The sequence below is a fragment of the Mytilus californianus genome, unplaced genomic scaffold, assembly GCF_021869535.1.
Source record: "Mytilus californianus isolate M0D057914Y unplaced genomic scaffold, xbMytCali1.0.p SCAF_6, whole genome shotgun sequence".
In the NCBI taxonomy this organism is placed as follows: domain Eukaryota; kingdom Metazoa; phylum Mollusca; class Bivalvia; order Mytilida; family Mytilidae; genus Mytilus; species Mytilus californianus.
Genome location: NW_026262712.1, coordinates 42,191,560 through 42,218,706, shown reverse-complemented (window position 1 = coordinate 42,218,706; position 27,147 = coordinate 42,191,560). Strand labels below are relative to the sequence as shown.

At 32.7% G+C, this 27,147-nt stretch overlaps 1 protein-coding gene and 1 long non-coding RNA gene across 2 annotated transcripts; both read right to left on the bottom strand.

Moving 5' to 3' along the window:
• Positions 1 to 390: 390 nt before the first annotated feature.
• On the bottom strand, positions 391 to 27,147 carry LOC127704471 (uncharacterized). The gene is made up of 12 exons (XM_052208557.1): positions 27,091 to 27,147; positions 25,506 to 25,571; positions 23,966 to 23,998; positions 21,755 to 22,072; positions 18,975 to 19,262; positions 17,752 to 18,069; positions 15,779 to 16,096; positions 9,538 to 9,864; positions 7,811 to 8,017; positions 6,433 to 6,671; positions 5,076 to 5,265; positions 391 to 3,597 (listed from the first exon to the last, which is right to left on the bottom strand). The coding sequence occupies exons 5-12, from the start codon at positions 19,087 to 19,089 to the stop codon at positions 731 to 733; spliced, it is 4,581 nt and encodes a 1,526-aa protein (XP_052064517.1). The 5' UTR covers positions 19,090 to 19,262; positions 21,755 to 22,072; positions 23,966 to 23,998; positions 25,506 to 25,571; positions 27,091 to 27,147; the 3' UTR covers positions 391 to 730.
• LOC127704486 (uncharacterized) lies at positions 11,190 to 14,660 on the bottom strand. Its single transcript, XR_007983298.1, has 2 exons — positions 13,958 to 14,660; positions 11,190 to 11,320 (listed from the first exon to the last, which is right to left on the bottom strand). It is a non-coding gene; the product is annotated as an uncharacterized LOC127704486 (long non-coding RNA).

Sequence of the window (27,147 nt, the reverse complement as noted above, 5' to 3'; positions counted from 1 at the left end):
CAATATTGATATTGGCTCCAGCTTTTATCAATAATTCAACAATTTCTATGAACAGCCCTTGGCATGCAGCCTTTAACGCACTTAAACCATTTTTGTCTGTGACATCTGTATCTACTCTATAATCAAGTAACTTCGAGACATTTTTCGTCTTCCCATACATGCAAGCTACTAAAAGAGCAGTTTGTCCAATATTATTTGTCTTTTTCCAATCTGCACCCTTTTCCAGCAACAGTTCAATAATTTCTCCATCACTATAGGTACATGCTATGATGAAAGGAGTGTCCCCTGTAGATTCACTATAACAATTGACATCTGCCTCGTATTCTAATAGAACACTGATGACTTTGAAATTTCCGACTTTGCATGCTGACATTAATGATGTCCATCCTTCATGATCAACTTCGTTAATCTCTGCTTTTTTCTTTAGTAGTTTTTTGACAATTTGATAATGGCCATTGACAGAAGCACTTTTCAGTGGCGTCCATCCTTCTTTGTCTTCTTTGTTTATGTCAGCATTGTTATTCAAAAGCAATTCTACCGTGTCTTTATCGCCTACCCTGCATGCTGTTTTCAGAGGACTCCAACCATCATTATCTAATAAATTAACATCAGCTTTGGCATTTATTAGGATCTCAGCAAGTTTGGGATTTTTATTTGTACATGCAATTTTCAGGGGAGTGCACCCTTTTTTGTCAGCTTTATTAACATTAGCTCCTTTTCAAATCAGAATTTATGAGGCTTTTATGTGTTCTCTAATACATGTGAAATGTAACGGCGTCCATCCGTTAACATCACAAACGTTGACATTTGCTTCATTCTTGATAAGAAACGTCATTACTTTTCTCTTGTTATTTTGACAGGCTGCAATCAATGGGGTTAATTTCGTCACACTCTGGTGGTTTACACATGAGCCGTTTTCTACAAGGAGTTTTGCAATTTTTTCGTAACCAAACTGACATGCTGACATGAGTTCCGTCCAACCGTCGTTATCATGATTGTCTAAAATGACTCCTTTCTTCAAAAGGCATTCGACGATTTCCGTGTGTCCGTTCGCTGCCGCAGTTTTAAGTGGTGTCCAACCATTTAAATCTGGTATGTTAATATCTGCTTCATGTGACATAAGTAATTTACATATCTTTAAATTGCCTTCCTTACATGCAGTTATGAGAGGCGTCCATCCGTCCGTGTCTTTCCAGTTTACGTTTGCTCCTGCATTGATGAGAAGTGAGGAAATCTTATAATGTCCGTTCTCGCATGCTATTTTAAGGGGTGTGTAACCTTTTTTATCAGGTTTATCGACATCAGGACGTTTCTGAAGAAGAAGTTCAGCAGCTTTATATTTTTTATCGTTACACGCAACTCTAAGTGGTGTCCATCCATCATTATCATCGAGATCAACGTTTGCATTATTTTCAAGAAGTAAATTAATGACTGCAACATGCTCGTTCTTAACTGCAGTCATGAGTGGTGTTATTCCGTCATTACTCCTATAATTTACATCTGCATTTCCACATATAAGGAGTTTTGCAACCTTTACATGTCCCTTTTGGCAACTTGACATAAGTGGAGTCCATCCACCATTGTCAGCTTTATCAATTTCAAGTCTATGTGTATTCAACAAGATCTCAACAACTTTACTGTGCCCATTCAAAGATGCTTTTTTCAGAGGTGTCCACCCGTCATTGTCTGCAATGTTAAGGTCTAAGATTTTTTCGATTAAAAGAACTTTAACAATGCTTTCTGCTCCTCTCTTACACGCTCGACTAAGCGGCACCCATCCTTCATTGTCACGGAAATTAATATTCGCTCCTAATTTGATTAGACTTTTCACTGTATCATTGTCCCCATTAGTACACGCCATGGCTAAAGATGTCTTCCCGAATTTATCTGTATTTTCGACATCGGAACCTTTGTTTTTTAGTAATGTGATAATATGGTCATGCTTTTCCTCAAACGCTATTACAAGTGGTGTTTTGCCATCTTGGCATACGGTTCTAGAGTCAGCATCATTGTCTAGAAGCAATGAAACGATATTTGTATGCCCACTTATACATGCATATTTAAGAGCGGACATTTTCCGGTTGTTTAACACGTTGATGTCTACCCCTTTTTTAATCATCAATTGCACTGTTTCATATAATCCCGTGTAACATGCTAACATTAAAGGAGTAGTTCCTAATGCATCAACTTTATCGAAAGTTGACCCTTCATCAATCAAAAAGTTTGCTATATCTTGATTTCCTCGTTGACAAGCAGCATTTAAAGCGGTCCATGAATCATCCCAAACAATATTCAGATTGACATCACTTCTTTTCAGCAATCTTACTACTGATAATGGGTATCCTTGATCAACTGTTATCCTAAACAGAGCAGACACGGTTTTATCTTTGATATTTTTATCTACATGGTGCAACATAAAAGAGACAAGCTCTTCATAGCCTTGGCTACAGGCCATCAATAATGGGGATCTCTGAAATTGTCCAGTGATAGCGATTTCTTGTAGCTCTTTTGTATTTATCATACCAATTATCCAATTCCCACCCATTTTGGTAACCTGAGCAATTAGTTTTTGTCTAAATGCAGGAACTTGCATTTGTCTGGAATAAAATACACTGTAATCTTTTCGAGACACATCATCAAGTATTCGACTAAAATAACGTTCCTCCTGCGTGTTATTTACAGAAACGAAGTCTTCCCCAAATTTTTCTTGTGTACATTCCAACACCAATTTTCCATAAAAAACCTTTCCATCAACCAACTGCAAGAACAACTCCTGCAAATCCTTATGTGCACAAAAGTAACAACAGAGAAAATGAAACATCATTGAATTCGAAATTCTGTACTGTTCCCCATCTTTTAAAACATAATTTCCGAAATGATCCAATAAGCTAGCTCTTACTTGACCACAGTCAAGTGAATATTTCTCTAGAATTGGTCGAATTAGATCTGTTTCCGGCTGAATTTCATGTTGTTTAAAACATAAACTGCTCATACAACCATTATGTATTGTAGTTAAAAACAATGCACAATGTTTTGACTTATCATTCAAAAACCATTCGTCCAATTGTTCTCTCCAAGTAATTTCAAATTCGACAGTTCTGACGGATTGTTGCGGTGCAAATTGACCTGAATATTCGGGTGCTAAGTCCTTTATATATTTACTGAAGAACGAATCAGCTTTCGAAAAAATCGTTTTCCAATAGACACCTGCGGTGAAAGAAATCATGATTTTCGTCTTGCCGGCTTGTAACATTTGTTTGAAACTACTGTCATGTTCAATAAAATACTGAACCGAGTCTTGTACAGGAAATGGCCGACCACAAGCATCTTCTAAAACAAACAATTGATACCTATCAAACTTATAGTGTTGTACAACTTCAACAGGGGATTTACAAGGAGTTATAAAATAGAAGTCATTTAGCTCTACAAACGCTAATGCAATATGATGTAAAAAAGCGTTTACTTCCTCGTTTTCTGTTCCTACTAGTGCCACACATGATGAGTCTTCAAGCTGTTTTTGCAGGCCACCAATGACACCTTTGATTTTGAAATTGTCTGTACTCTTTTTCCAGGTCCTGACTTCTAGTTTGTGTATATCTAAAAAAAATATTGTCGACATAGAACACTAAACCATGTATAGAATTACCTATGGATGGATGGGTGTGTGTGTGTTTATGTGAGTATAAAATTGAAAATGGAAATGGGGAATATGTCAAAGAGACAACAACCCGATCCAGTAGCAGAAAACAGCCCATGGCCACCAATGGGTCTTCAACACAGCGAGAAAATCCCGCACCGGAGGCGGGCGTCAGCTGGCCCCTAAACAAAAATGTGTACTAGTTCAGTGAAAATTGACGTCACACTAAACTCCGAAACATATAAATGAACTTAAATTAAAAAAAAAAAACATACAAGACTAACAAAGGTCAGAGGCTCCTGACTTGGGACAGACGCAAAAATGCGGCGGAGTTAAACTTATTTTGTGAGATCTCAACCCTCCCCCTATACCTCTAGCCAATGTAGAATAAAAAAACGTACAGCAATACGCACATTAAAACTCAGTTTAAAAGAAGTCGAGTCCGATGTCAGAATAGGTAATAGAAAAAACTAAGCAAAATGACAATGATACATAACGTTATAATGTTTTGACTAGTTTGTGATATCGAAAACCCTGGTGTTATAATTTTTCAGTCATACTGAGATTTCTTTCGTTAAAATTAAATACGATGCTACACACACGACCGAATTGAACAAGTTGAGATATATAAACACCATATGACGGTGACAAGGAATGTCACTATCTAAAAATGGATAATTAACAATAGGAAATGAAAAATCATCTCTTTTATCGTAAATTTTGGTATTAAGCTTCCCGTTAAAGATATAGATATCAAGATCCAGGAAAGGACAGTGTTCATTGTTAGTATTAGCTTTATTTAAAGTCAGTTCAGCAGGGTAAATCTCTTTAGTGTACATATTGAAGTCGTCATTATAGAGAGCCGATATATCATCCAAATATCTAAAAGTGTTATTAATTTTTTGTATCAGATGTTGTTTCGATGGGTCTTTGCGGATTTTAGTCAAAAATTGTAACTCATAACAATACAGAAACAAGTCCGCAATAAGTGGTGCACAGTTAGTCCCTTTGAAATTCCTATAACTTGACAATATACGAAATCTTCATAGCGAACAAAAATGTTATCTAGTAAACGTTCAAGTGCAGTTATCGTATCAAAGCAGGTCCAATTGACATAGTTCTTTTGTTTGGTGTTTCTAAAAAATGACCTAAAAGAGTTTGAACATATATATTCGCATTCTGACTTTTTAAATGCCCATTTAATTAGGTGTGTGAATTTTTTTCGTAATGAGATTATGAGGCAACGTGGTATATGGGGTAGAAAAATCAAAACTTTGACCAGATTCGAAATCACCAATATAAAAATGCTATTATTAAGTACTTCCAACGAATTTTTGACACTCTTAAAGTAAGTTATAGATACCACATAACACTGAATCTGTCAATGCTCTGTAAATCATAATAGTTATATACAATACAAGACTATTATTGTATTTACCTTGGCAGGAACACCTGTACGGTTCATTACTATTTTTATCTTCATCTTGAAGAATCGCTTCTAAAATATCCTGGTTCCCGTTTTTTTCATCGTTCGCTATTGACTTCTGTCGAGATACTTGACTGGAAAGTTGACGAAGAACTCTATTGTATTTTTCGTTGAACTTGTTACCACAAAGCCTGAGAACAGCCTTAAATAGAAGTGCATCAAAACATTAATACAGGATATGTTGATAGAAGGTAAACATGGTGAAGTTTAGAAGAAATTGGATACTGGAAAACGTCATACAATTAAGATCTATGACATACTAGTAATTTTCGTTAATGAAATATCAATATATTTAAAAGGAAGAGGTATGATAAAAGCCATTTTTTGGACACTGCAGTTTCATAGCAACATTCTTTTAGCTTTTCACATTTTGTATAAATTTTTATTTGAAGATAAATCTCTACACGAATATGCACAAATGTCATTTATACTGCCACTATGATGTCAAAACTATATTAAAATTGACATGATCATCTAGCAAATACCTTCTGCACAAAATAGATGTATTCTAACAAAATATTTTGTATCAATGATAACACTATTAAATACCACCAAATGTAGCAAAATACCTTGGCCCATATCTTACTATTAATGACAATACACAGGCACAAATAGAAAAGAAGAAAATACAAACATAAGTCTACAAAAAATTATATAGTAAACTAAAGATTGAGCAACAATCACCCCACCAAAACTCGGAGGTGGTAACAGGTGCTCCTGATGGGTTAGACGATGCTGCTCCAAGGAGAACAGACGATTCCCGTAGGAATCCCGATTGTTTGTTGAATACCCGCCCTCATAACGTAACAAATATGTTGCCCAAAATCAATCACAATGAAAATGTCAAATCAGCGAATGCTTTGTTTGAATTAAGTTGTAATTTACTTAGTATGATCAAATCAGATATCTGCATCTACGTTGGCAATTTTTTTATGAAATAAAAATGAACCAATTCTGTCAGTTTTTCTTCATGTTTTGAATGGGGAATACTAGGATAGAAAAATCAAATATTTTCTACTATTACAAGAGGAAAGATAATCAGATTGTATGTTTACTGGTATCATTCCCGTTGTTTGGTTTAGGCGACCATTTCATTTGAAGAAATATTCCGATATCTACAAAAGATATCAACTTTGCTGTTAACGACACAAATTTGGCAGAGGTAACTCGGACACTTAGATTTTCATCATTGGAACCAAACAGTACTCATTTAAAAGCACTTGGAAATATCAACACATGGCAAATTATATATAACATAAGAGATCTAAAGATAATGTTATTTTTATCAACATCGTTCATGCATACGTACCATATAAACACATTTTAATTCTTCTTCAAATTCTTTTGCTGAAATCGATTTCAGTGGATAATTTTGATAACGTTTCCTAGTCAAAAAGATTCTAGATAAATCGGCTTGTGTACTTTTATCATCTATAGACGGCATCTTGTCAAACTGCATGGTTGGAACCTCTTGTTCTTTTGAACTTAACCAAAAACGTAGTAGTAGAACAAGATCATAATCCATAGACGATGTGGTTACGTAATTATCTGTAAAAATTCAAATCAAAGTTGATTGATTGTCAAATTTTAATTACAAAAAAGTGTTTGGGAATATTCATTATTTTTTCAATTCTGAAATTCTAGGGTAAAAGAGAGGCGAAAGATTACAGAGGGACATTCAAACTCATAAGTCAAAAACAAACTGTAAACGCCGTGGCAAAAACAGAAAAAGACCAAAATACAAACAACAGTATACAAATCACAACATAGAAAACTAAAGACTGAGCAAAACGAGCCACACGAAATCCGGGGCTGATCTCAGGTGCTCCGGAGGGGTAAACAGCTCCTGTTGTACATGTGGCACCCGTCGTGTTGCTCATGCAAGTACAAATCGGTGATGATTGTAATTCGGTTGGTCACATTTGGGGAAAAGGAAGACGGCCGGGATTGTGGTTACGACACTTGGAACATATCCGTCGTCATCTGTGAAACAGATATTCAATAACGGTCAACCAACTCGTGATAGCGTCCGTAAAAATTTCGAAGGGATGACTTCAACTTCAACACCTGGAACTCTTGGCTTAATACCTTGTGAGCAGCAACCCCCTATCGAGGAAGTCATGATAGGAAACGCAAGCCCAGGAATTTCGTATAAGCTGGGAGATGTATACTCCATATGTAGGCGCTGCTGGAATGTTGCTACATCATGATGGAAAGTTCACAATTGAAAAGCTGAAATCATCTCTTTTTGTCGTAAAGTAAATTAAACAAATACGGATTGCTAAACCTTAATCTATACAATGATATATATATTGTTATTGAATTGTGCATATAAAATTTGCAAGGAAATGGTAAGTATTACCCAATCTCGTGTCTGGATTAGTCGATAAAAATATTTTGAAAATACGTCGTCAAAGTAATACATATAGTATGATTCCAAAGATAGATTTATCTGTTATACTGTAATGTATAAATTTGTAGTCATTACTTCGTGCAGTGGTAATTTGTAATGAACAATTAATGAAGCTGATAGATCAAAATTAGAGAACTAAATGGACCAAGATCTTACAAAACATCTGTTTCCGTAATCTATTTCGCCTTGTCCGTGTGCATGTTTGTCACCTGTGAATTATCAGGTAATGAAGATTTTGTTAATGGACACTCTTAAAACATAATATAAATTATACCTCTCGTGCAGTAGATGGACTCCTTTTGATCTATAGACAATGAATTTAAAAAGTGTGCTGCAGTATCCAAATGAGTAATTTCCAGATTTGTATCTGATATTTTCTCTTCAATTTTCTGAATTATAGCTGTGTTTGCCATGTGGATAAGTTTTTCTAAATGAAGAAAATTCTTTTTCTCTTCCTTTACTTTTGTCTCTTCACATATAACTGTAATATAACAATTCGTATATACATATTATATCAGTTAAGGATTATGTACCCTTTGTTGTACAAAGAAGATTTCAGTACACTATTTGATAAACAAAGAAACAACGTTTGTAGTAAAAACAAATTGATACGTGATCCGAATACGGATATCGTAAAAATAGTCTATTAACGTGGACTTAATCTTGATTCATTTCGATAATCATTCAGACGTATAGACCCTATTACCTTGCAATTAGAACAAGAATTGGGAAAATGTATATCTAACTTGCTAAAAGTCATCTAACGGTCAGGAGTATCGTTCTTTTACTTAATCATGTTATCATGTTAATCGAAATATAAATGTTTGTAAAAACCATTGTTTGGAATGTCTCACAAAAGTGCTTGGAATAAACAGCAAAACTGGTAATTCTACATATTCTTTAACATCATTAACAAAGGATGAAAGTTTAGAAAATCACAAATCTGTCCTTCTTTCTCTTGGTATTAACATCAAAGAAAACGAAGAAAATCTACCGTCATTATACCGGATACCGAAACTTCACAAAACTCCCTATAAAGAACGATACATTGTTTTATGTTGTTTGTTTTACAGTGTTTACTGGTTGGTCTTACATGATCTTGCCTTATATTACAGTTATTTTATTTTTATTTTCTATATGTCTGTTAAAGTTAAGATAAAAAATTAGCTATTTAATTTATATGATTTTAAGTTCAAAGCGACTATATGCACAGGATTGTTTTGTTTATACACAGTTTTGATTTAGAAAAAAACACGACATGGTTAGAAAATACAAATAATAACACCATTAAAAACACAAATCCATTTTAATATTGTTGTCATGGTTAAAAAATACATAAAATAACACCATTACAAACTCAATCCCAATTTAATATTCTTGTATGAATAAAACCAATTTATTTTATTTTTAGAAATTTACCTGTGATAATATAAACGTCACAAAAATACGTTACTTTTTATGGTGTTGATCCATTCATGTGACGCGTAGTTTATATTTCGTTTGTGGTGTACTGTACTGTCGTAAATTCATGGTTTATGTAGTCCTCAGTGCTGAGTGTTCTTGTGTTTGTTTGTACTGTATTCTTGTCACGTAGTGTTGTCATTTTAGCGGTATTTTTAACATTGCCATATAAGTAGGAGGTTTGGCTAGCCATAAAACCAGTCAACCCACCAGTTTTTCTTGAAATGTCCTGTACCAAGTCAGGAATATGGCAGTTGTTATCAAAAAGTCCGTTTCTATGTATGTTGGTGTTTGTTTTTGTTGCAGTTCAGTGTTTCTGTTGTTCCATTTTTTTTTCCTCTTATAGTTGATGTGTTTCCCTCGGTTTTAGTTTGTAACCAGGATTTGTTTTCGCTTAATCGATTTATGACTATAAAACATCGGTATACTACTGTTGCCTTTATTTATTCATATTTATCAAAGCTTTCTTACTACTCAAGATAAATCATTCGTACGAAATGTTTACAGTCTTTGAACGAACTGCAAATAACAAAAAAATACCTTTTGTTACACATTTAACGACTTTGCTGGGAATACTTTCAGTAACACATGGTAATTGGCATATTCCGTCAAGACTTGTTGGACCATTGGAGGCTGTTGCAATGGTAAACGAATATTCAGTTTGAGAAGATACACCTGACATCAAAATACTCCCATCGCCATTTTTATTAGGTTTGATATCCCTAGTTTGCTTTTCATCGTTAAGATTGGTCATTTCCAATTTATAACATTGAATTTTGTCAATTGCAGGATAGTCAGGACAAGTCCAAGAGACAATTACTCCATTTGGTCTGGGAGTAGCTGTGACATCCATTGGAGGTAATGGTTCTATAAGAAAAAAAACAGTAATAAAATGTTATCCTGTGATTGCCGAACACTCATTGTGATCGATATAGGTTTCAAACAATAAAAAGGGCTTCTCTATAAATACTGAGTGAAGTTTTTTAAGACATGTTAAAAATGTTGCTCCAACGTTACTTCCTAATACTACTACTACTACTTATAATAATAATATAAAAAAAATAATAATAATAATTATAATAACAATAATAATAATAATAATAATAATAATTAAAAACCAATTGTTCAAAGAACAATTGAAGGTCTTTCCACATAAATTTTCTCAATAATTGATGAGAAGATAATTCTGGTTTACTCAAAGCTACTATTGGCGTCCAATCATAGGTTTCTTCATACTGATTCAATAAACATGGTTTTTATAAACTTTTGCCTGAAATAAGGGAGATAATTGTCAACATCCGGTTTAGAAAATGTCACTTCCGGTCTCATATGATAGCTTTATTTACACTGATTCCAAAAATATATGGTTTATATATACTTTTGCCTGAAAAAGGGAGATAAATGGCTACTTCCGGTTTAGAAAATGTCACTTCCGGTCTCATATGATAGATTTATTTACACTGATTCCAAAAATATATGGTTTATATATACGTTTGCCTGTAAAAAGGGAGATAATTGGCTACTTCCGGTTTAGAAAATGTCACTTTTGGTCTCATATGATAGCTTTATTTACACTGATTCCAAAAATATATGGTTTATATATACTTTTGCCTGTAAAAAGGGAGATAATTGGCTACTTCCGGTTTAGAAAATGTCACTTCCGGTCTCATATGATAGATTTATTTGCACTGATACCAAAAATATATGGTTTATATATACTTTTGCCTGTAAAAAGGGAGTTAATTGGCTACTTTCGGTTTAGAAAATGTCACTTTCGGTCTCGTATGATAGCTTTATTTACACTGATTCCAAAAATATATGGTTTATATATACTATTGCCCTTAAAAAATGATATAATATGCTACTTCCGGTTTATAAAATGTCACTTCCGGTCTCAAATGATAGAAAAATGTATGACATTCAAAAAATATATGGTTTTTATGTACTTCTACATGAAATAAGTGCAAAAATGACTACTTCCGGTTCACTCAAGGTCACTTCCGGTTGACATTTTTCAAGGTCATATGTCACCCAACATTTTGCAAAAGAACTTATGGCTTTATCATGTACCAATATGAAGTAATTATCAATTTACCTTAAAATAAAACATTTCAGGGGCAATAACTCCAATAAGATGTCGCTGGATTGTCTCAGACCAAATGTATCATATCTTCATCACAATATAACAAACATTTTGCACTTGTTCTTTAATATATAACATTAAAAATATCGGAGAAAATGCAAAAACAAGCAAAAGACAAAATTCAGAACATGACCTTGACCTTTGACCTTGACCTCATTTTCGAAGTTAGGATCCAAGGACCTTAAATAAAAAGACTATAGGTTTATACGGCTTACAGTTTATGAGTAACAAAAACATAACGACAAATTTATTTGATAAAGGTAGATAACTCCTATAAAATTTCATCGAATCGCTTCGATCCAAATTAGCCAAACATTCCTGAGGATGTAACGAACAATTTAGAAAAAGAATTTTGTCGATATCTTTTTTTGTTACGAAGAAGATGCACACACTTGATCAACAGTGAATAGGGAGATAACTCTTACAAAGATAATTGTTCGGCTTAGCAGGGTGAAATTTAAAAGCGCATAAACTATACGATACAATATGAGAAATATCTAAGCGACATATTGCGAAACAAAAATTTCAAAAGTTGGCAGAAAAAAAAAAAAAAAATAATAATAATAATAATTAAAAAACCAATTGTTCAAAGAACAATTGAAGGTCTTTCCACAAAAATTTTCTAAATAATTGATGAGAAGATAATTCTGGTTTACTCAAAGCTACTATTGGCGTCCAATCATAGGTTTCTTCATACTGATTCAATAAACATGGTTTTTATAGACTTTTGCCTGAAATAAGGGAGATAATTGTCAACATCCGGTTTAGAAAATGTCACTTCCGGTCTCATATGATAGCTTTATTTACACTGATTCCAAAAATATATGGTTTATATATACTTTTGCCTGTAAAAAGGGAGATAATTGGCTACTTCCGGTTTAGAAAATGTCACTTCCGGTCTCATATGATAGATTTATTTACACTGATTCCAAAAATATATGGTTTATATATACTTTTGCCTGTAAAAAGGGAGATAATTGGCTACTTCCGGTTTAGAAAATGTCACTTTCGGTCTCATATGATAGCTTTATTTACACTGATTCCAAAAATATATGGTTTATTTATACTTTTGCCTGTAAAAAATGATATAATATGCTACTTCCGGTTTATAAAATATCACTTCCGGTCTCAAATGATAGATTAATGTATGACCATTCAAAAAATATATGGTTTCTATGTACTTCTACATGAAATAAGTGATAAAATGACTACTTCCGGTTCACTCAAGGTCACTTCCGGTTGACATTTTTCAAGGTCATATGTAACCCAACATTTTGCAAAAGATCTTATGGCTTTATCATTTACCAATATGAAGTAATAATCAATTTACCTTAAAATAAAACATTTCAGGGGCAATAACTCCAATAAGATGTCGCTGGATTGTCTCAGACCAAATGTATCATATCTTCATCACAATATTACAAGTATTTTGCACTTGTTCTTTAATATATAACATTAAAAATATCGGAGAAAATGCAAAAACAAGCAAAAGACAAAATTCAGAACATGACCTTGACCTTTGACCTTGACCACATTTTCGAAGTTAGGATCCAAGGACCTTAAATAAAAAGACTATAGGTTTATACGGCTTACAGTTTATGAGTAACAAAAACATAACGACAAATTTATTTCATAAAGGTAGATAACTCCTATAAAATTTCATCGAATCGCTTCGATCCAAATTAGCCAAAAATTCCTGAGAATGTAACGAACAATTTAGAAAAAGAATATTGTCGATATCTTTTTTTGTTACGAAGGAGATGCACACACTTGATAAACAGTGAATAGGGAGATAACTCTTACAAAGATAATTGTTCGGCTTAGCAGGGTGAAATTTAAAAGCGCATAAACTATACGATACAATATGAGAAATATCTAAGCGACATATTGCGAAACAAAAATTTCAAAAGTTGGCGGAAAAAAAAAAAAAAAAAAATAATAATTAAAAACCAATTGTTCAAAGAACAATTGAAGGTCTTTCCACATCAATTTTCAAAATAATTGATGAGAAGCTAATTCTGGTTTACTCAAAGCTACTATTGGCGTCCAATCATAGGTTTCTTCATACTGATTCAATAAACATATGGTTTCTATAGACTTTTGCCTGAAATAAGGGAGATAATTGTCAACATCCGGTTTAGAAAATGTCACTTCCTGTATCATATGATAGCTTTATTTACACTGATTCCAAAAATATATAGTTTATATATACTTTTGCTTGTAAAAAGGGAGATAATTGGCTACTTCCGGTTTAGAAAATGTCACTTTCGGTCTCATATGATAGCTTTATTTACACTGATTCCAAAAATATATGGTTTATATATACTTATGCCTGTAATAATGGAGATAATATGGTACTTCCGGTTTATAAAATATCACTTCCGGTCTCAAATGATAGATTAATGTATGACCATTCAAAAAATATATGGTTTCTATGTACTTCTACATGAAATAAGTGCAAATATGACCACTTCCGGTTCACTCAATGTCACTTCCGGTTGACATTTTTCAAGGTCATATGTCACCCAACATTTTGCAAAAGATCTTATGGCTTTATCATGTACCAATATGAAGTAATAATCAATTTACCTTAAAATAAAACATTTCAGGGGCAATAACTCCAATAAGATGTCGCTGGATTGTCTCAGACCAAATGTATCATATCTTCATCACAATATAACAAACATTTTGCACTTGCTCTTTAATGAATAACATTAAAAATATTGGAGAAAATGCAAAAACAAGCAAAAGACAAAATTCAGAACATGACCTTGACCTTTGACCTTGACCTCATTTTCGAAGTTAGGATCCAAGGACCTCAAATAAAAAGACTATAGGTTTATACGGCTTACAGTTTATGAGTAACAAAAACATAACGACAAATTTATTTGATAAAGGTAGATAACTCCTATAAAATTTCATCGAATCGCTTCGATCCAAATTAGCCAAAAATTCCTGAGAATGTAACGAACAATTTAGAAAAAGAATATTGTCAATATCTTTTTTTGTTACGAAGGAGATGCACACACTTGATAAACAGTGAATAGGGAGATAACTCTTACAAAGATAATTGTTCGGCTTAGCAGGGTGAAATTTAAAAGCGCATAAACTATACGATACAATATGACAAATATCTAAGCGACATATTGCGAAACAAATATTTATCGCAAGAACAAAATTTGGCGGAAGAAAAAAAAAAAATAATAATAATAATAATAATCAGAACAAATACAATAGGTCTTTCCACCGAAAAGTGGAAAGACCTAATAATAATAATAATAATAATAATCAGAACAAATACAATAGGTCTTTCCACAGAAAAGTGGAAAGACCTAATAATAATAATAATAATAATAATCAGAACAAATACAATAGGTCTTTCCACAGAAAAGTGGAAAGACCTAATAATAATAATAATCAGAACAAATACAATAGGTCTTTCCACAGAAAAGTGGAAAGACCTAATAATAATCAGAACAAATACAATAGGTCTTTCCACAGAAAAGTGGAAAGACCTAATAATAATGTTTGTGAAATAGTACAAGTAGTAAAAACCTAAAGAGTATAGGGAACAATGAAAATTCAGAATTCGCAAAATGGTGGACAGGATAATGACTGAAGACAAAAGGAATATGGGAACAGTAAATCAAACCACTTCACATAAAAAGTTAAATTTAGCCACACGAGTCCCGTCATAACGCTAGGTACTATTAATACTGTGATGTGGGGATTCAGTTTAGCTATTCATATTGACACGACGACATACATTTAGCATTTAACACAGATGTTTCAATAAAATTGCCTTCTGTCTAATTTGGAGACGATTTACTGTACCAATGTGAAAAAATACATGAACGCAACTGCTATCACTGCTGCTAATACTACTAATTGATAATCGAAAAAAAAGGAATTCAGTTTAGATAAAAATAAAATAATGCGTTCTTGCACTCTGAGTCCACATACTTTTGGATCGGAACATTGAGTAAAATGTTTTGTTCTCCGTTTTCGTGCTTAGTAATAATCTGGTAAGTTAAACCCTTTGCAACTGATCTTTAAGCTTATTGTTTTTGTAAAAGCCTGCTGTCCAGATGTTGTCATTCGATACTGTCTGTCATAATTGTATTTTGCATTAATGTTACAGCATTAATTAGACTGTAGGTTTTTCGTTGAATTGTTCGAAATCAGGTACTTGTTATAGCTAACTAATAGAGATTGTTTGTGTTTATTGTCAAAATTCATTTGTTGACCTGTAGTTATTTACACGTTTTGATCTTTTGTTGGTAGCTGTTTAAATGGCATACCATATGTACTTATTTTATGTACTGCTATAAAAAAAAACCTGAAAATTTAAATACATATCAAAACGATACCAACTACTATATATATATATATATATGTACTATCACGTTTTCATGTCAGGGCATTCTAAAGCCGACTATACGGTATGAGTTTTTCTCATTGTTGAAGGCCATACGGTTGCCTATAATTGCTTACATCCACTTCATTTGAACTTTAGTGGACAGTTGTCTTATTGGTAATCATACCACATCTCTTCATTTATAATGCTTATCTGTTAATAAATAATTGATTAATATTCAATTTGTGTTGTTTGTCAACACATGTTTTATTGCACAATACCTGGTGTTTTACATTGGATTTCATCAGTATATTCACTCTCAGTTTTAATTCCACTTGATTGGTTCTCATCTGTTTGAATCTCAGTCCCAGTTCTTACACTTGTTGACATGCGAATGGAATAAGATGTTGACGGGAACACTTTAGATATTAGGAATGATGTCTTGTCTGACTCTACGTTTATAATTTCTTTGTTACCTGCATTGACTTCCAATATAAAGTGGCAAATCTTAGAAAGCGTTGGATATTCTGGTACAGACCAAGATATATGGATGCCTTTGAAGTCGGTCAATGCTTTCAAATCCTTAGGCGGAAGTGGTTCTACCAAGAAAATAAGCAAAGTCAGATTTATAAGAATGCACATTTATTCAATCATGTGATTATTTTTATGGTTTCATTCACGTTGCAGTGCCCAGGATGCACTGTCGTTGTTTTTTTAATCCTTTGTCTTGATCAAGGCAATCATAATTTACAATTGATTTGATATTGGAATTCCATAACATTATTGAAATCTACCTTAAAAAAAGTAGCAAGTTGGTTCTAAATATCCTACACATGATTGTGAAACCAGTGCAAACAGCTCTCATTTGGATTAAAATAAATTTCGATCTTAAACACATGTTATGTCCTTAAATTACACGTTTTTTAAAAAATATTAACCGACTTTCAGGTGAAACACACAAAAGAAAACATATCACTGAATCAAACAGACCTATTATCTGAATTTCAGTCACATGTTTTTTACGAGATACCTCTCACTATTCTTTCCTCGACAGAAAACCCGGCAAATATGAAAGACAATATGCTGCTGAAGACATTTGTACCCTTTAAATTCTTTATTTTTTTCCCAAAGTTTAGATAAGTATTGCGGGTGATGGAAGCATAGCTAAAGAAGGTTTCCCTGTCGACGGAACAGGTTTGCTGAGTAAATACAAATTCGACAGGTTTTTCGTTTGGTTTGATTATTCTTAAATAAATTATGGGTTCTAAAATCATTTTGTTTATCACACTGTTTCTGATTTACAAAAGCAAATGTTGAATATATGTACTTTACTAATGCATTACATTTTTGTTAAAAATATACCAGTTTCATTGGTGATTCTGTCATTACATGACAAAAAAAAAATCACTTTAAAAGCATTATTGTTTTACCAATACATGCTGAATTTTTTACTTGCACATGCGTTGAGACAAGACGGAGCACAACCGTCATTAAAAAAGGTATTCACACATAAAGTCCATTTTGTAATAAAATAATGAATAAGGCGACGGTTGTGCTGTATGGTTATTTAGCCAAAGAGAGACGAAAGTTACCAAAGGGATAGTCAAATTAATCTGTAAAATCAAACTGATAATGCCATAGCAAAAAAGGAAAAACGAACAAAAAGAAAAATAAAAAAAAAACATACAAAACACTGCCAATGTATATGTGTTCCGCCTAACAGAACTTTCACTAGACATCTCAAGCGCTCCTGAAGGGTTAGCAAGTTTTGCTCCACTTGTAGCACCCGTCATATTGCTCACGTAACTACAAACCCGCTGATAAGTCTAATTCAGCAGGAATGTTTTAGCCAAAATGTACCTTAAACTGATGTTCTTTTACTAATATCTTAAACTAGTCTTTCTTATGACAACGAAGAGTAATTAAATATTTAAGTTATTCAAAATCTTGCTATATCAGGTGATCTATGTCTGGGGGGGTAGAACAACCGTGGTGTTGAAGTATTTCAAATAATTCATGAAATGTAATTTGAAACCGTATCAAAGATATTCTATGTCTATGATATGATTATGATAATGAATTTTGATTAAAAAGGTTATAAAAAACCGGTGGTAGTGTATTTATACTGACAAACACTAGCAAACAAATTAATTATCACCAATCCGTACAAGTAGTAGTCAGTTTTAAAAAAAAAAATTAGTCGTTTTATATTTATTCATGGCGTTTTAGAACAGTTTCATTAATTGCATAATACCTTGTGTTTTACATTTGACCATCTCTGTATATTCACTCTTAGTTTTGATTCCACTTGATTGCTCCTTATCTGTTTGAATCTCATTTGGAGTTCTCACACATGTTGCCATACAAATGGTATAAGATGTGGATGGAAAGACATCAGAAATAGTCACGAAAGTCTTGTCTGACTCTACATTGATAGTTCTTGTGTTACCCCCATTGACTTCTAATAAAAAGTGGCGAATTTTATCTATCGTTGGATATTCTGGGACAGACCAAGTAATGTAGATGCCTTCGAGGCTAATTGATGCTTTCAAGTTGTTTGGCGGAAGTGGTTCTACAGAAACAATAAAAGACAAATCACATTATATATTATCCGACCATGAGTGATGTGAATTTACTTAAAGTTCGGTGGATATCTTTGTTCATGCTTTAGCAATATTTATCAGTTTCCCGTGATAAAAAATGTCTTTTTCCTATCATTGCTTGTTTCTGTCAAGTCAACCGCAACTTTATAGTAAATGAAATATATGAATTAATTATTTATCAAATTAAATTTATTCAAGAATGTGAGTAACGCTTGTGTTAACTACCAGTGTTGTAGGAACTGTATGTTTTTCTACGCATTCTCAATATTATTATATTCAACGTCATCGACAATATCTTGACAACAGCCATTGTTGTATGACGTCAGATGGGTGATATTATTGGATTCAATTCACATGTGAGATTAATATGTTTTATTTTACTGAGACATTATGGTACTTCATTGCAAGCAATGTTATAAGTACTTTTAACTTTTAAGCAACACAACGGACACCACACATTAAGCTACGTAGCCCCTCCGGAGCGCCTGATTTAATCATCGGTTGTTGTTGTGTTTCTCGTTGCTCAGTCTTTCTACTTTCTATGTGGTGTATTGTCTTATATTCTTTTTAATTCTTTGCCTTGGCCTTGTCAGTTTTGAATGTCCTCTTGGTATCGTTAGCCTTGTTTTAAACCATAAAATGCTCGAGATTTAAATCATAAAAAGTGAATCATCGATAGCATATCCGGAAAGAAAATCAATTGCAAACTTATCTTTCAGCGATGTATTATCAACGCTATCAAATAAAGTTGACATAACTTGAAATAACACGAATTTGAATACAAGAATTAAAAAAAAATTGCTTTCACAACGATATAGTATCTATTGAATAATCTCATTATCAACAGAAAGAGTTAAACAGATGTATATTTTACCTATAGCAGTACATTTGACAGGGGCGTTACTTTTACTTTCACATTCATTTTCAAACGTGCCACAACACGTTTTAATGGTAAACAAATACGTCTGAGATGGCAAAACATCGTGCATTAAGTAAGAAGTCTTGTCTACCGAGGAATATATGATATCCTTCTGAGCATTGCTTATTCTTTGAATCTTATACTTGTTAATCTTTGCAAAAGATGGATACTGCGGCGGAATCCACGTAAGGTTAATGCCACTTATTCCTGCTGTAGCTTTTAAATCTCGTGGTGGTTCTGGATCTAAACGATAACAGGTAAAATTATCAATTATAGAAAAAAGTAGCCTAAAAATTTACATGGTCTATTTTATTTTTAATTCATATAAAATGAAATATATTGTAGGTTTTCAAAATTGCAGGGTATGCATTGATGAAAACATTCAATTTAAGTATTAAAATGAATATATGACTCTCCTTCTTATCCCAAAAAGTAGTAAAGATTAAAATGAAATATGAAAATCGGTAAATAAATTATGTTTTCACGGAGAGAGACTTTTAACACGGGTGGCACATGTTGAGCAGGATCTGCTTACCCATCCGGAGCACCTGAGATTACCCAGTTTTTGATGGGGTTCGTGTTGCTCAGTCTTTAGTTTTCTATGTTGTGTTAAGTGTTCTATTGTTTGTCTGTTTGTCTGTTGGTCTTTTTCTTTTTTAGCCATGGCATTGTCAGTTTATTTTCGATTTATGAGTTTGAATGTCCATTTGTTAACTTTCGCCTCTCTTTTAAGACATTAATTGGTATCCCAAAATACAAAATCTGTTAAATTATTGCACACATGGCTTTGTCTCATCGGGAAAGAATCATAATTTCTTTATATGACTACAAACATCATTTTACGACATGGACTGGTTAAAATTCTTTTTTGTTAACATTCATTAATGTTCCGAAATTAAATTTGGATTTCACCTTATTCGTAGCCGAATCATATTAGTACTGACACCATAGTAGAAGTTTCTATGATACGGTATAATGTACTATTTGTTCCCAATAATAGATGGGACCTTGAATTATACTGTAAAGTAGTATTGACCTCTATATAAAAAGGAGTTTGGGAGTTAAATATTCTAGACTGATTAGATTCAATATATCATACTACAATCTATGTTTTGCTGCGCGTAGCGGCTTAAATCTCAACTACAGGCGTCAGTTTGTGGATTTTATATTTTTATGGCTTTTTACACAAAGATAAAAAATATGCGGTTTAGTTGTGCAATCGTAGTTCCCTAAACGATGTTAATAAATGATAACCATTGTAATTTTCATTGTTATTGATATATGTTATATCAGTATTACAAACCTAATCTTGAACTCTATCCTATTTTTTGGAAATTAATAGATATTTAAATGTGACGTCACATTGTGCGTCGATTTCTTCGGCTAACATATAATACGTTGTTCGGCTGTGCCTTTTTATTTGCTGAATTAGGTTGTTTTATGTATTCGTTTTTATTCTGTAGTTAGTCACCACATCGGTGTTAACATGTATATCTATTATATAGTCATTTTTATAAATTTACTGTTTGCAAAATTATGAATTATTCTAAATACTAAGGATTTTCTTATCAAAGGCATAAAACCTTAGCCGTATTTGGCACAACTTTTTGGAACTTTTGGTCCTCAATGCTCTTCAACTATGTACTTGTTTTGGCTTTTGAACTTTTTTTATCTGAGCGTCACTGATGGGTCTTATGTAGACGATACGCGCGTCTGGCGTATTAAATTATAAGCCTGGTACCTTTTAATAGCTATTATTTCTGTGTGTCTCTGTTCTGTATGTTCTCCCATTTATTTGTATTGTAGTCCTTTCATGTAATCTTGTTATTTCAATGTTATATTTAACATTGCCATAAAAGCGGGAGGTTTGGCTAGCCATAAAACCAGGTTCAACCCACCATTTTTTTCTTAAACTGTCCTGTACCAAGTCAGGAAAATGGCCATTTCATAGTTTGTTTCAGTGTGTGTTGCATTTTAGTGTTGAGTTTCTGTTGTGTCGTTGTTCTCCTCTTATATTTGATGTGTTTTCCTCAGTTTTAGTTTGTAACCCGGATTTGTTTTTTTCTCAATCGATTTATGAATTTCGAATAGCGGTATACTACTGTTGCCTTTATTTACTACAATAATATTATTGGCATGTTTCCCTTATTGAGTGTTACTCGAAGAAAAGGTTGCTGGACTGGTATGTAATGTTAACGACACCTGATTCCTCATCATTTTCGTCATACGGGTTTTATTAAACGCAGTGAAGTTTTTTTTTGATAACTTTTTATTCAAAATTCCAGACAGAGTCATAAAGTCTTGTTCTTTAAATGTAGAATAATAAAATAGAGAAGAAACTCTACGGAAGATTATTATAAAACTGTATTCTAACACATGGTTTGTCGCTGTCTAGTTTTATTTTGTATTTTTTACCATAAAGCAATATCTGAAATATATTCCAACACTCTGCATATCCTACGTATTGATATATTAATACATAATTTAATATTTTCCATTTGATGATATGAAAACAATAACTATTGTACATATTGAATATAACAAACAACTTTTTGATCTTATAATTGGTTTATACAGATATAAGATTTTCGTTTTTCTTCATTTTGTCTTTTTACTAATTTCCTTACATTTCTATTCTTCGTACTGTTTGTTGGTTTCAGTATACTTTTATGACTTTGGCATGTATACAGTATTTTATTTCATCGAAGCACTAAGACATACTTATCAAAACTTACCTTTAGTTGTAATTTTACTTTCCTCGCTTGGTGCACTTTCTCTCGCGAATCCACCACGTTCATTTTCGTAGTGTTCACCTATGCATGTCGTCACAGTAATTTTGTATGTTGCACTTGGAAACACATCAGGAATTACACATTTGTTGACCGTACCTGGTACATTTTGAGTAGACCCCTCTTCTGAGTCATTAACATTCCATTTTATTTTGAACTGCGATATTTTATCTGTTGTTGTATGTGACGGATTAGACCATCTAACAGTTATTCCATTGTTGTCTGTGTGTAAACAGACGTCATTTGGAGGAAATGGATCTTTTTCTGTGTTAAAAAAAATATTTTGCTATCCAAATCCTATCTTAAGGTATATTTGAGCGTTCTTCTGAGTTCAAAGCCGTGTACACATATCAATGAGATTTACCGCAAGTATGTATACATGATATATAGAGCTTTTGAATACTTTTAGTAAGGGCTGTTCCTTAATTAAATTTTCAAATTATATATTTCTTGATACAAAAATACAACAGAATTTGCGCTCTAACAATAACATGAAAAATGTGATAACAATGTTTTTTTTTATATAGATGATTGTAATTATATAAATTGTCAATTATGATAACTTCCGATAATCTCACATGTGAAATGACTCGTTTATTTTCGCTCCCGAGACTTTCCCCACCTTTTACCTGACCCTTACTTGAGATTTTTTAACAGAAGATTTGCGCCTTGATACTTAAAAGTAATTGATAAAGTGTTTCCATATCAACAACTAATAGTCCGGGTGCACTGAAGACAACTTCTTGCTTCACAATTATCGCAAAATCTGTCTCAATCTTCTCCAAGTGACGATCTGACACTGTGTGCAATACACAAATATTCATACACAACGCAGTCCAATGAAATAGGCAATACACAAAATTAGTTCAACTAACGTCAGTAACACATAAATGAGTTTTGATATTCTAGTTCTATATAATGAAAAAAAAAAAAAAACAAATCGCCGTATTTGCATATAAAAAATAGACCAATCCGGATTATACTCGTGCTGCGCACTCGTTTTATCTATTTGTGGTTCGGTAACGCGTTGTCGTACATTTTATATTGAAGTCTGAAGATTAGTTATACAATACAAATTAACAACTAACGCCGTTTCTTTTTTACTGGTAACTAAATTGAAAAGAATGTTTGTTTATGGTATTAAAGAGAAGGGATATACGACAAGTAATGTAAGCATTTTCCGGTTTTGATATTTTAAAAATGAGGAGGTAACTGTATTGTCTTTTAATCTTGGCCTATACGAAACGTGGGTTTATTTGTCGCAAATCAACTTTTCCTGGAGACGTGTAGCGGACTTAGGTTAACTGAAATTTGCGACCGTAAAATCAAGTTTCACGAAAACCAAGCATAATACAACACGGTTATCTCTATGCTAATGAAAAAAAAATAAAGGCGTTCAATTTTATTAATCACTAGCTAAAAATTGTAATAAATGATAAAGATAGAGAAACTATGTTCTCGTTGCTGGAGCCTTAACAGCATTACGTCATAATTACACGTCCGCGGTCAAAGGTAACCCCAGATAGTTTTAGACTTTGCATTCATACGCCTTAGAATGAAATTAATGTTTTCTGGCAAAAAAAATATGCTTGTTTTGTTTATTTTTGAAAAAAACACATACCAGATAATTTCGGAATTCAAAATGTCGGTTTAGTAACAAACCAGTAAACCGTGATCTTTTCCCCCTCAAAATATTTCGACGACCTATGCGAAATCGTTACAAAAGAATAACATTATACATGTTATAATTAAATTGATACACACACGTTTTTATTTGCATATAGGTTGCTATAAGAAAGTTTTACTTATAATAACCGTTTCAGTGTGGGCGACGGTAAATTTGTAAAAATGTTTGTGTATGGAAACAGAATTGGGAAATTAAAACAAACTTCTTTTATAATAATTTGAAATTTTATTTTGAGTCATCTCCTCGAGTTCACAAAAGGTTTGAAACTTAAATTGTATTCAGCGAAACTTCATGCTAATATTTTACATTTCGATACGGGTTCCTTGGAAAGAAGTCAGGCATCGTTTATTGTTTTGAACCGTCATTTTAAATGAGTATGTGTCCGTGGTGAAATCTTTAGAACCCAAGAACCAGACTGAATTTACATAAAATGCAATAATTTGAACAGCTGAATTTGTCACTTAGCTTACCTTTTCCTTTATAGCAAATTAGTAGTAGAAATCCTGCAAAAAAAAAAAATGTAAATGTATCTGAATTGAGCCGGACACATTAACATAAAACAGATGTGACCATTCTGAATTCATTAACAAAGTGATATGATCTAGATGAACATGTTTAATATCATGTGTTTTAAGTGTCGTTGTATTGCTTTTTCATTGAGGTCTACTCAACACCTTGATTGATATGCATTCATTAAAAATGTGTTTAACAATATATGCACAAGTCTAAATTGAAAACAACTTTCAAATCAATGATTGTGTTTGATAAAAACCACAATTTTTATACGTGTTCATGCAAAACAAATTTCTTGTTCGAGGGGTCTAAATACAGCAAAAACAACATTTTCCAAAAGACCAAAAAAGTGAAAAAGTATATTTTAACAAAACGCATTTGACTAACAGGTCGAACAACAAATGTTCTTAAACCCTATTGACTGCCATTGGCGATTGCCAAATAAACTTATCACCAGATATAATAAATGGATCTTAATTATAAATTTGATACTAAACAGAAAACAATAAACTTGCGGCAAAGATGGTATACCGCAAACAAAAGTTGCAAAGGTTTTTGTACACCATATCCGGATTTCGACAATTTATGTCTCTTCAGTGATGTTAGGAATAGTAACGGTATTCGAAAAGCCATACAATTTACCTCAATTTCGGATAGACTCTTGAATTTCAAGGATTCAAAATAGGATGAACGGATCATATAAACCCGAAGGCAAATATATACAAGCCCGAACGAAAAAATATTCAAACCTATGATTGCGTTGGATAAAAACCGCAACTTTTATACGTGTGCATGCAAAACAAATTTCTTGTTATAGGGGTCTAAATACAGCACAAACAACATTTTCCAAAAGACCAAAAAAGTGAAAAAGTATATTTTAACAAAACGCATTTGACTAACAGGTCGAACAACAAATGTTCTTAAATCCTGCTGACTGCCATTGGCGATTGCCAAATAAACAGATCACAAGGTGTAATAAATGGATCTTAACTATAAATTTAATACCAAACAGAAAACAATAAACTTGCGGCAAAGATGGTACATGTATACCACAAACAAAGGTGCAAAGGTTTTTGTACACCATATCCGGATTTGGACAATTAATGTCTCTTCAGTGATGTTAGGAATCGAAACGGTTATTGAAAGGCCACATGATTTACCCCAATTTAGGATAGACTCTTGAATTTTGAGTAGTCAAAATAGGATGAACGGATCATATATAACCCGAAGGCAAATAAAAATACATATATATATAAAAATACTAACTATGGGCACAACTTTCCTTTTGACAGTTGTTTTCCATTCGTTTGAAGTGTTTGAGCTTTTGATTTTGCCATTTGATAAGGGACTTTCTGATCTGAATTTTCCTTGCAGTTCGGTGTTGTTATTTTACATTTTGCATGAATTATTTGTACGTATTGTACGCATATTCACACGAAACGGTTTCTTTTATTGTTTTACTTATAGTTTGAAAAGATTACTTTTTAATTAACATACCTTCAACTGCTATAAGGAGTGTACATACGACTGTCACAACAAACGCAATCAACTTTGGAGATAGTTCTAATCAAAAAAAGAAAGCATAGAAATGAATATAAACTAATTATTTCATTTTTCTACAAGCTGAAATATTATATGAATATTGCAAAAATATCTAAAATGATTAGATATGAGCCATTTAAGCAGTTAATATTCGAAAAATAAAATCGCGAGAAGAGAAAGGCTCATTCAAGGTCCAAAGTTAATGAACTAAAAAAAAAGTAGCTTCGTCAATGTGCAAACGAGCCATATTTTAATTTATTTTGATTGCATGTTTGCATACCGAAGGTCGGTGACTCTCTCTGGATACTCCAATTTATCCAGCATATAAACTGATCACCTAGATACTGCCAAGGTCTGGTGAAAGTAGGTTTAAACACAAACAATCAATCGACCAACCAACTAAAATACTAGCAACTAAAATATAAGGTAACCAGTGAAAAGGCTACTGATGTTAGTCGGGAGTGTTTGTATACCTTTGGATTTTAAGGAAGTTTGTGAGATTTAATTCTCCCCTTATAATAATAAACCTATAAAAACTAATTAACATGTGTTACTATTAACGTATCAATCTGAAGTTAGATTGTATTCGCAGATTATACCATATAACAATGAACCTATAACAAACTAATTAACATTATGTAACTGTTTACGTATCCATCCGAAGTTCGATTATATATTCACAGATTAGTGAATATACTTATTTTGTTTTAAAGTCCTTAGGAAGGAACGTATCAAAATTCTTCCTTTTTCTGAAAGTGTTTTCATCATAATAACTGAATTCCTATTCCTCTAAAGCTTTTAAAATACATGAGCGACAATTATCAAATAAACCAGACTTATAGTGTGGTACGCAATACACCTTTTAACTCTCACTCTCTATTAGACCCGTTAGTAGCGCTCGAATTAAAACAGTTTGAAGCCCAATTCCAATACGAAGTTATAGAGGGTTAGAAACCGGAAATTCAGAAAAGTGTGCCAAATACAGCGAAGGCACTCTGTGCTAGGAGGTAGAAAAACCTAAGTCAGTTTATTTTCGACTTATGAGTTTAAATGTCCCTTTGGTATCCTTCGCCTCTCTTTTAGTGTTTCGAAAATGATTCAGCATTTTATAAACAGTATATTTACAAAAAGATGAACATGATATTTCATGTCATCACACAATTGTTGACTACAATACAACAGAGCAAGGTTAATCTCACATATTTCGTATTACCATTGTAGGTATGGAATACAACAGTAAATATATTCATTTCGATGAAATGTACAATTGTTTGTTCAAATTGATATTCAATAATTCGCTCTTTTTGTTGTGTTTCATAATTTATAAAGTGTCAAAACCATCTAGGTTGGAGTCATGTCCAATTCAAATAAATATTAAAGACAGACAATGGTAACATTTGAGATCTACTAGTATACAATAGAGGCGAAAGATACCAGAGGGATATTCGAACTCAAAAGTCGAAAACAAACTGACAACACCATGGAAAGAAAATGCGTATGGTTAATTGGTACATGTAATCTTCAAATTTAGAAAACTTACCATTCCACAACTTTTTAACAAATGCATTATATGTATTGATGGAGAAACTGTCTGTGG

Bases quoted from the DNA above. Each gene is read 5' to 3' on its own strand.
- LOC127704471 (XM_052208557.1), bottom strand. From the start codon at position 19,089: ATGCACGATGTTTTGCCATCTCAGACGTATTTGTTTACCATTAAAACG. The intron at 18,070-18,974 runs GTAAAATATACA...TTGTTTCTGTAG, and splicing joins TGTCAAATGTACTGCTATAG to AACCACTTCCGCCAAACAAC. The intron at 3,598-5,075 runs GTAAATACAATA...TATTTTTTTTAG, and splicing joins GTACAGGTGTTCCTGCCAAG to ATATACACAAACTAGAAGTC.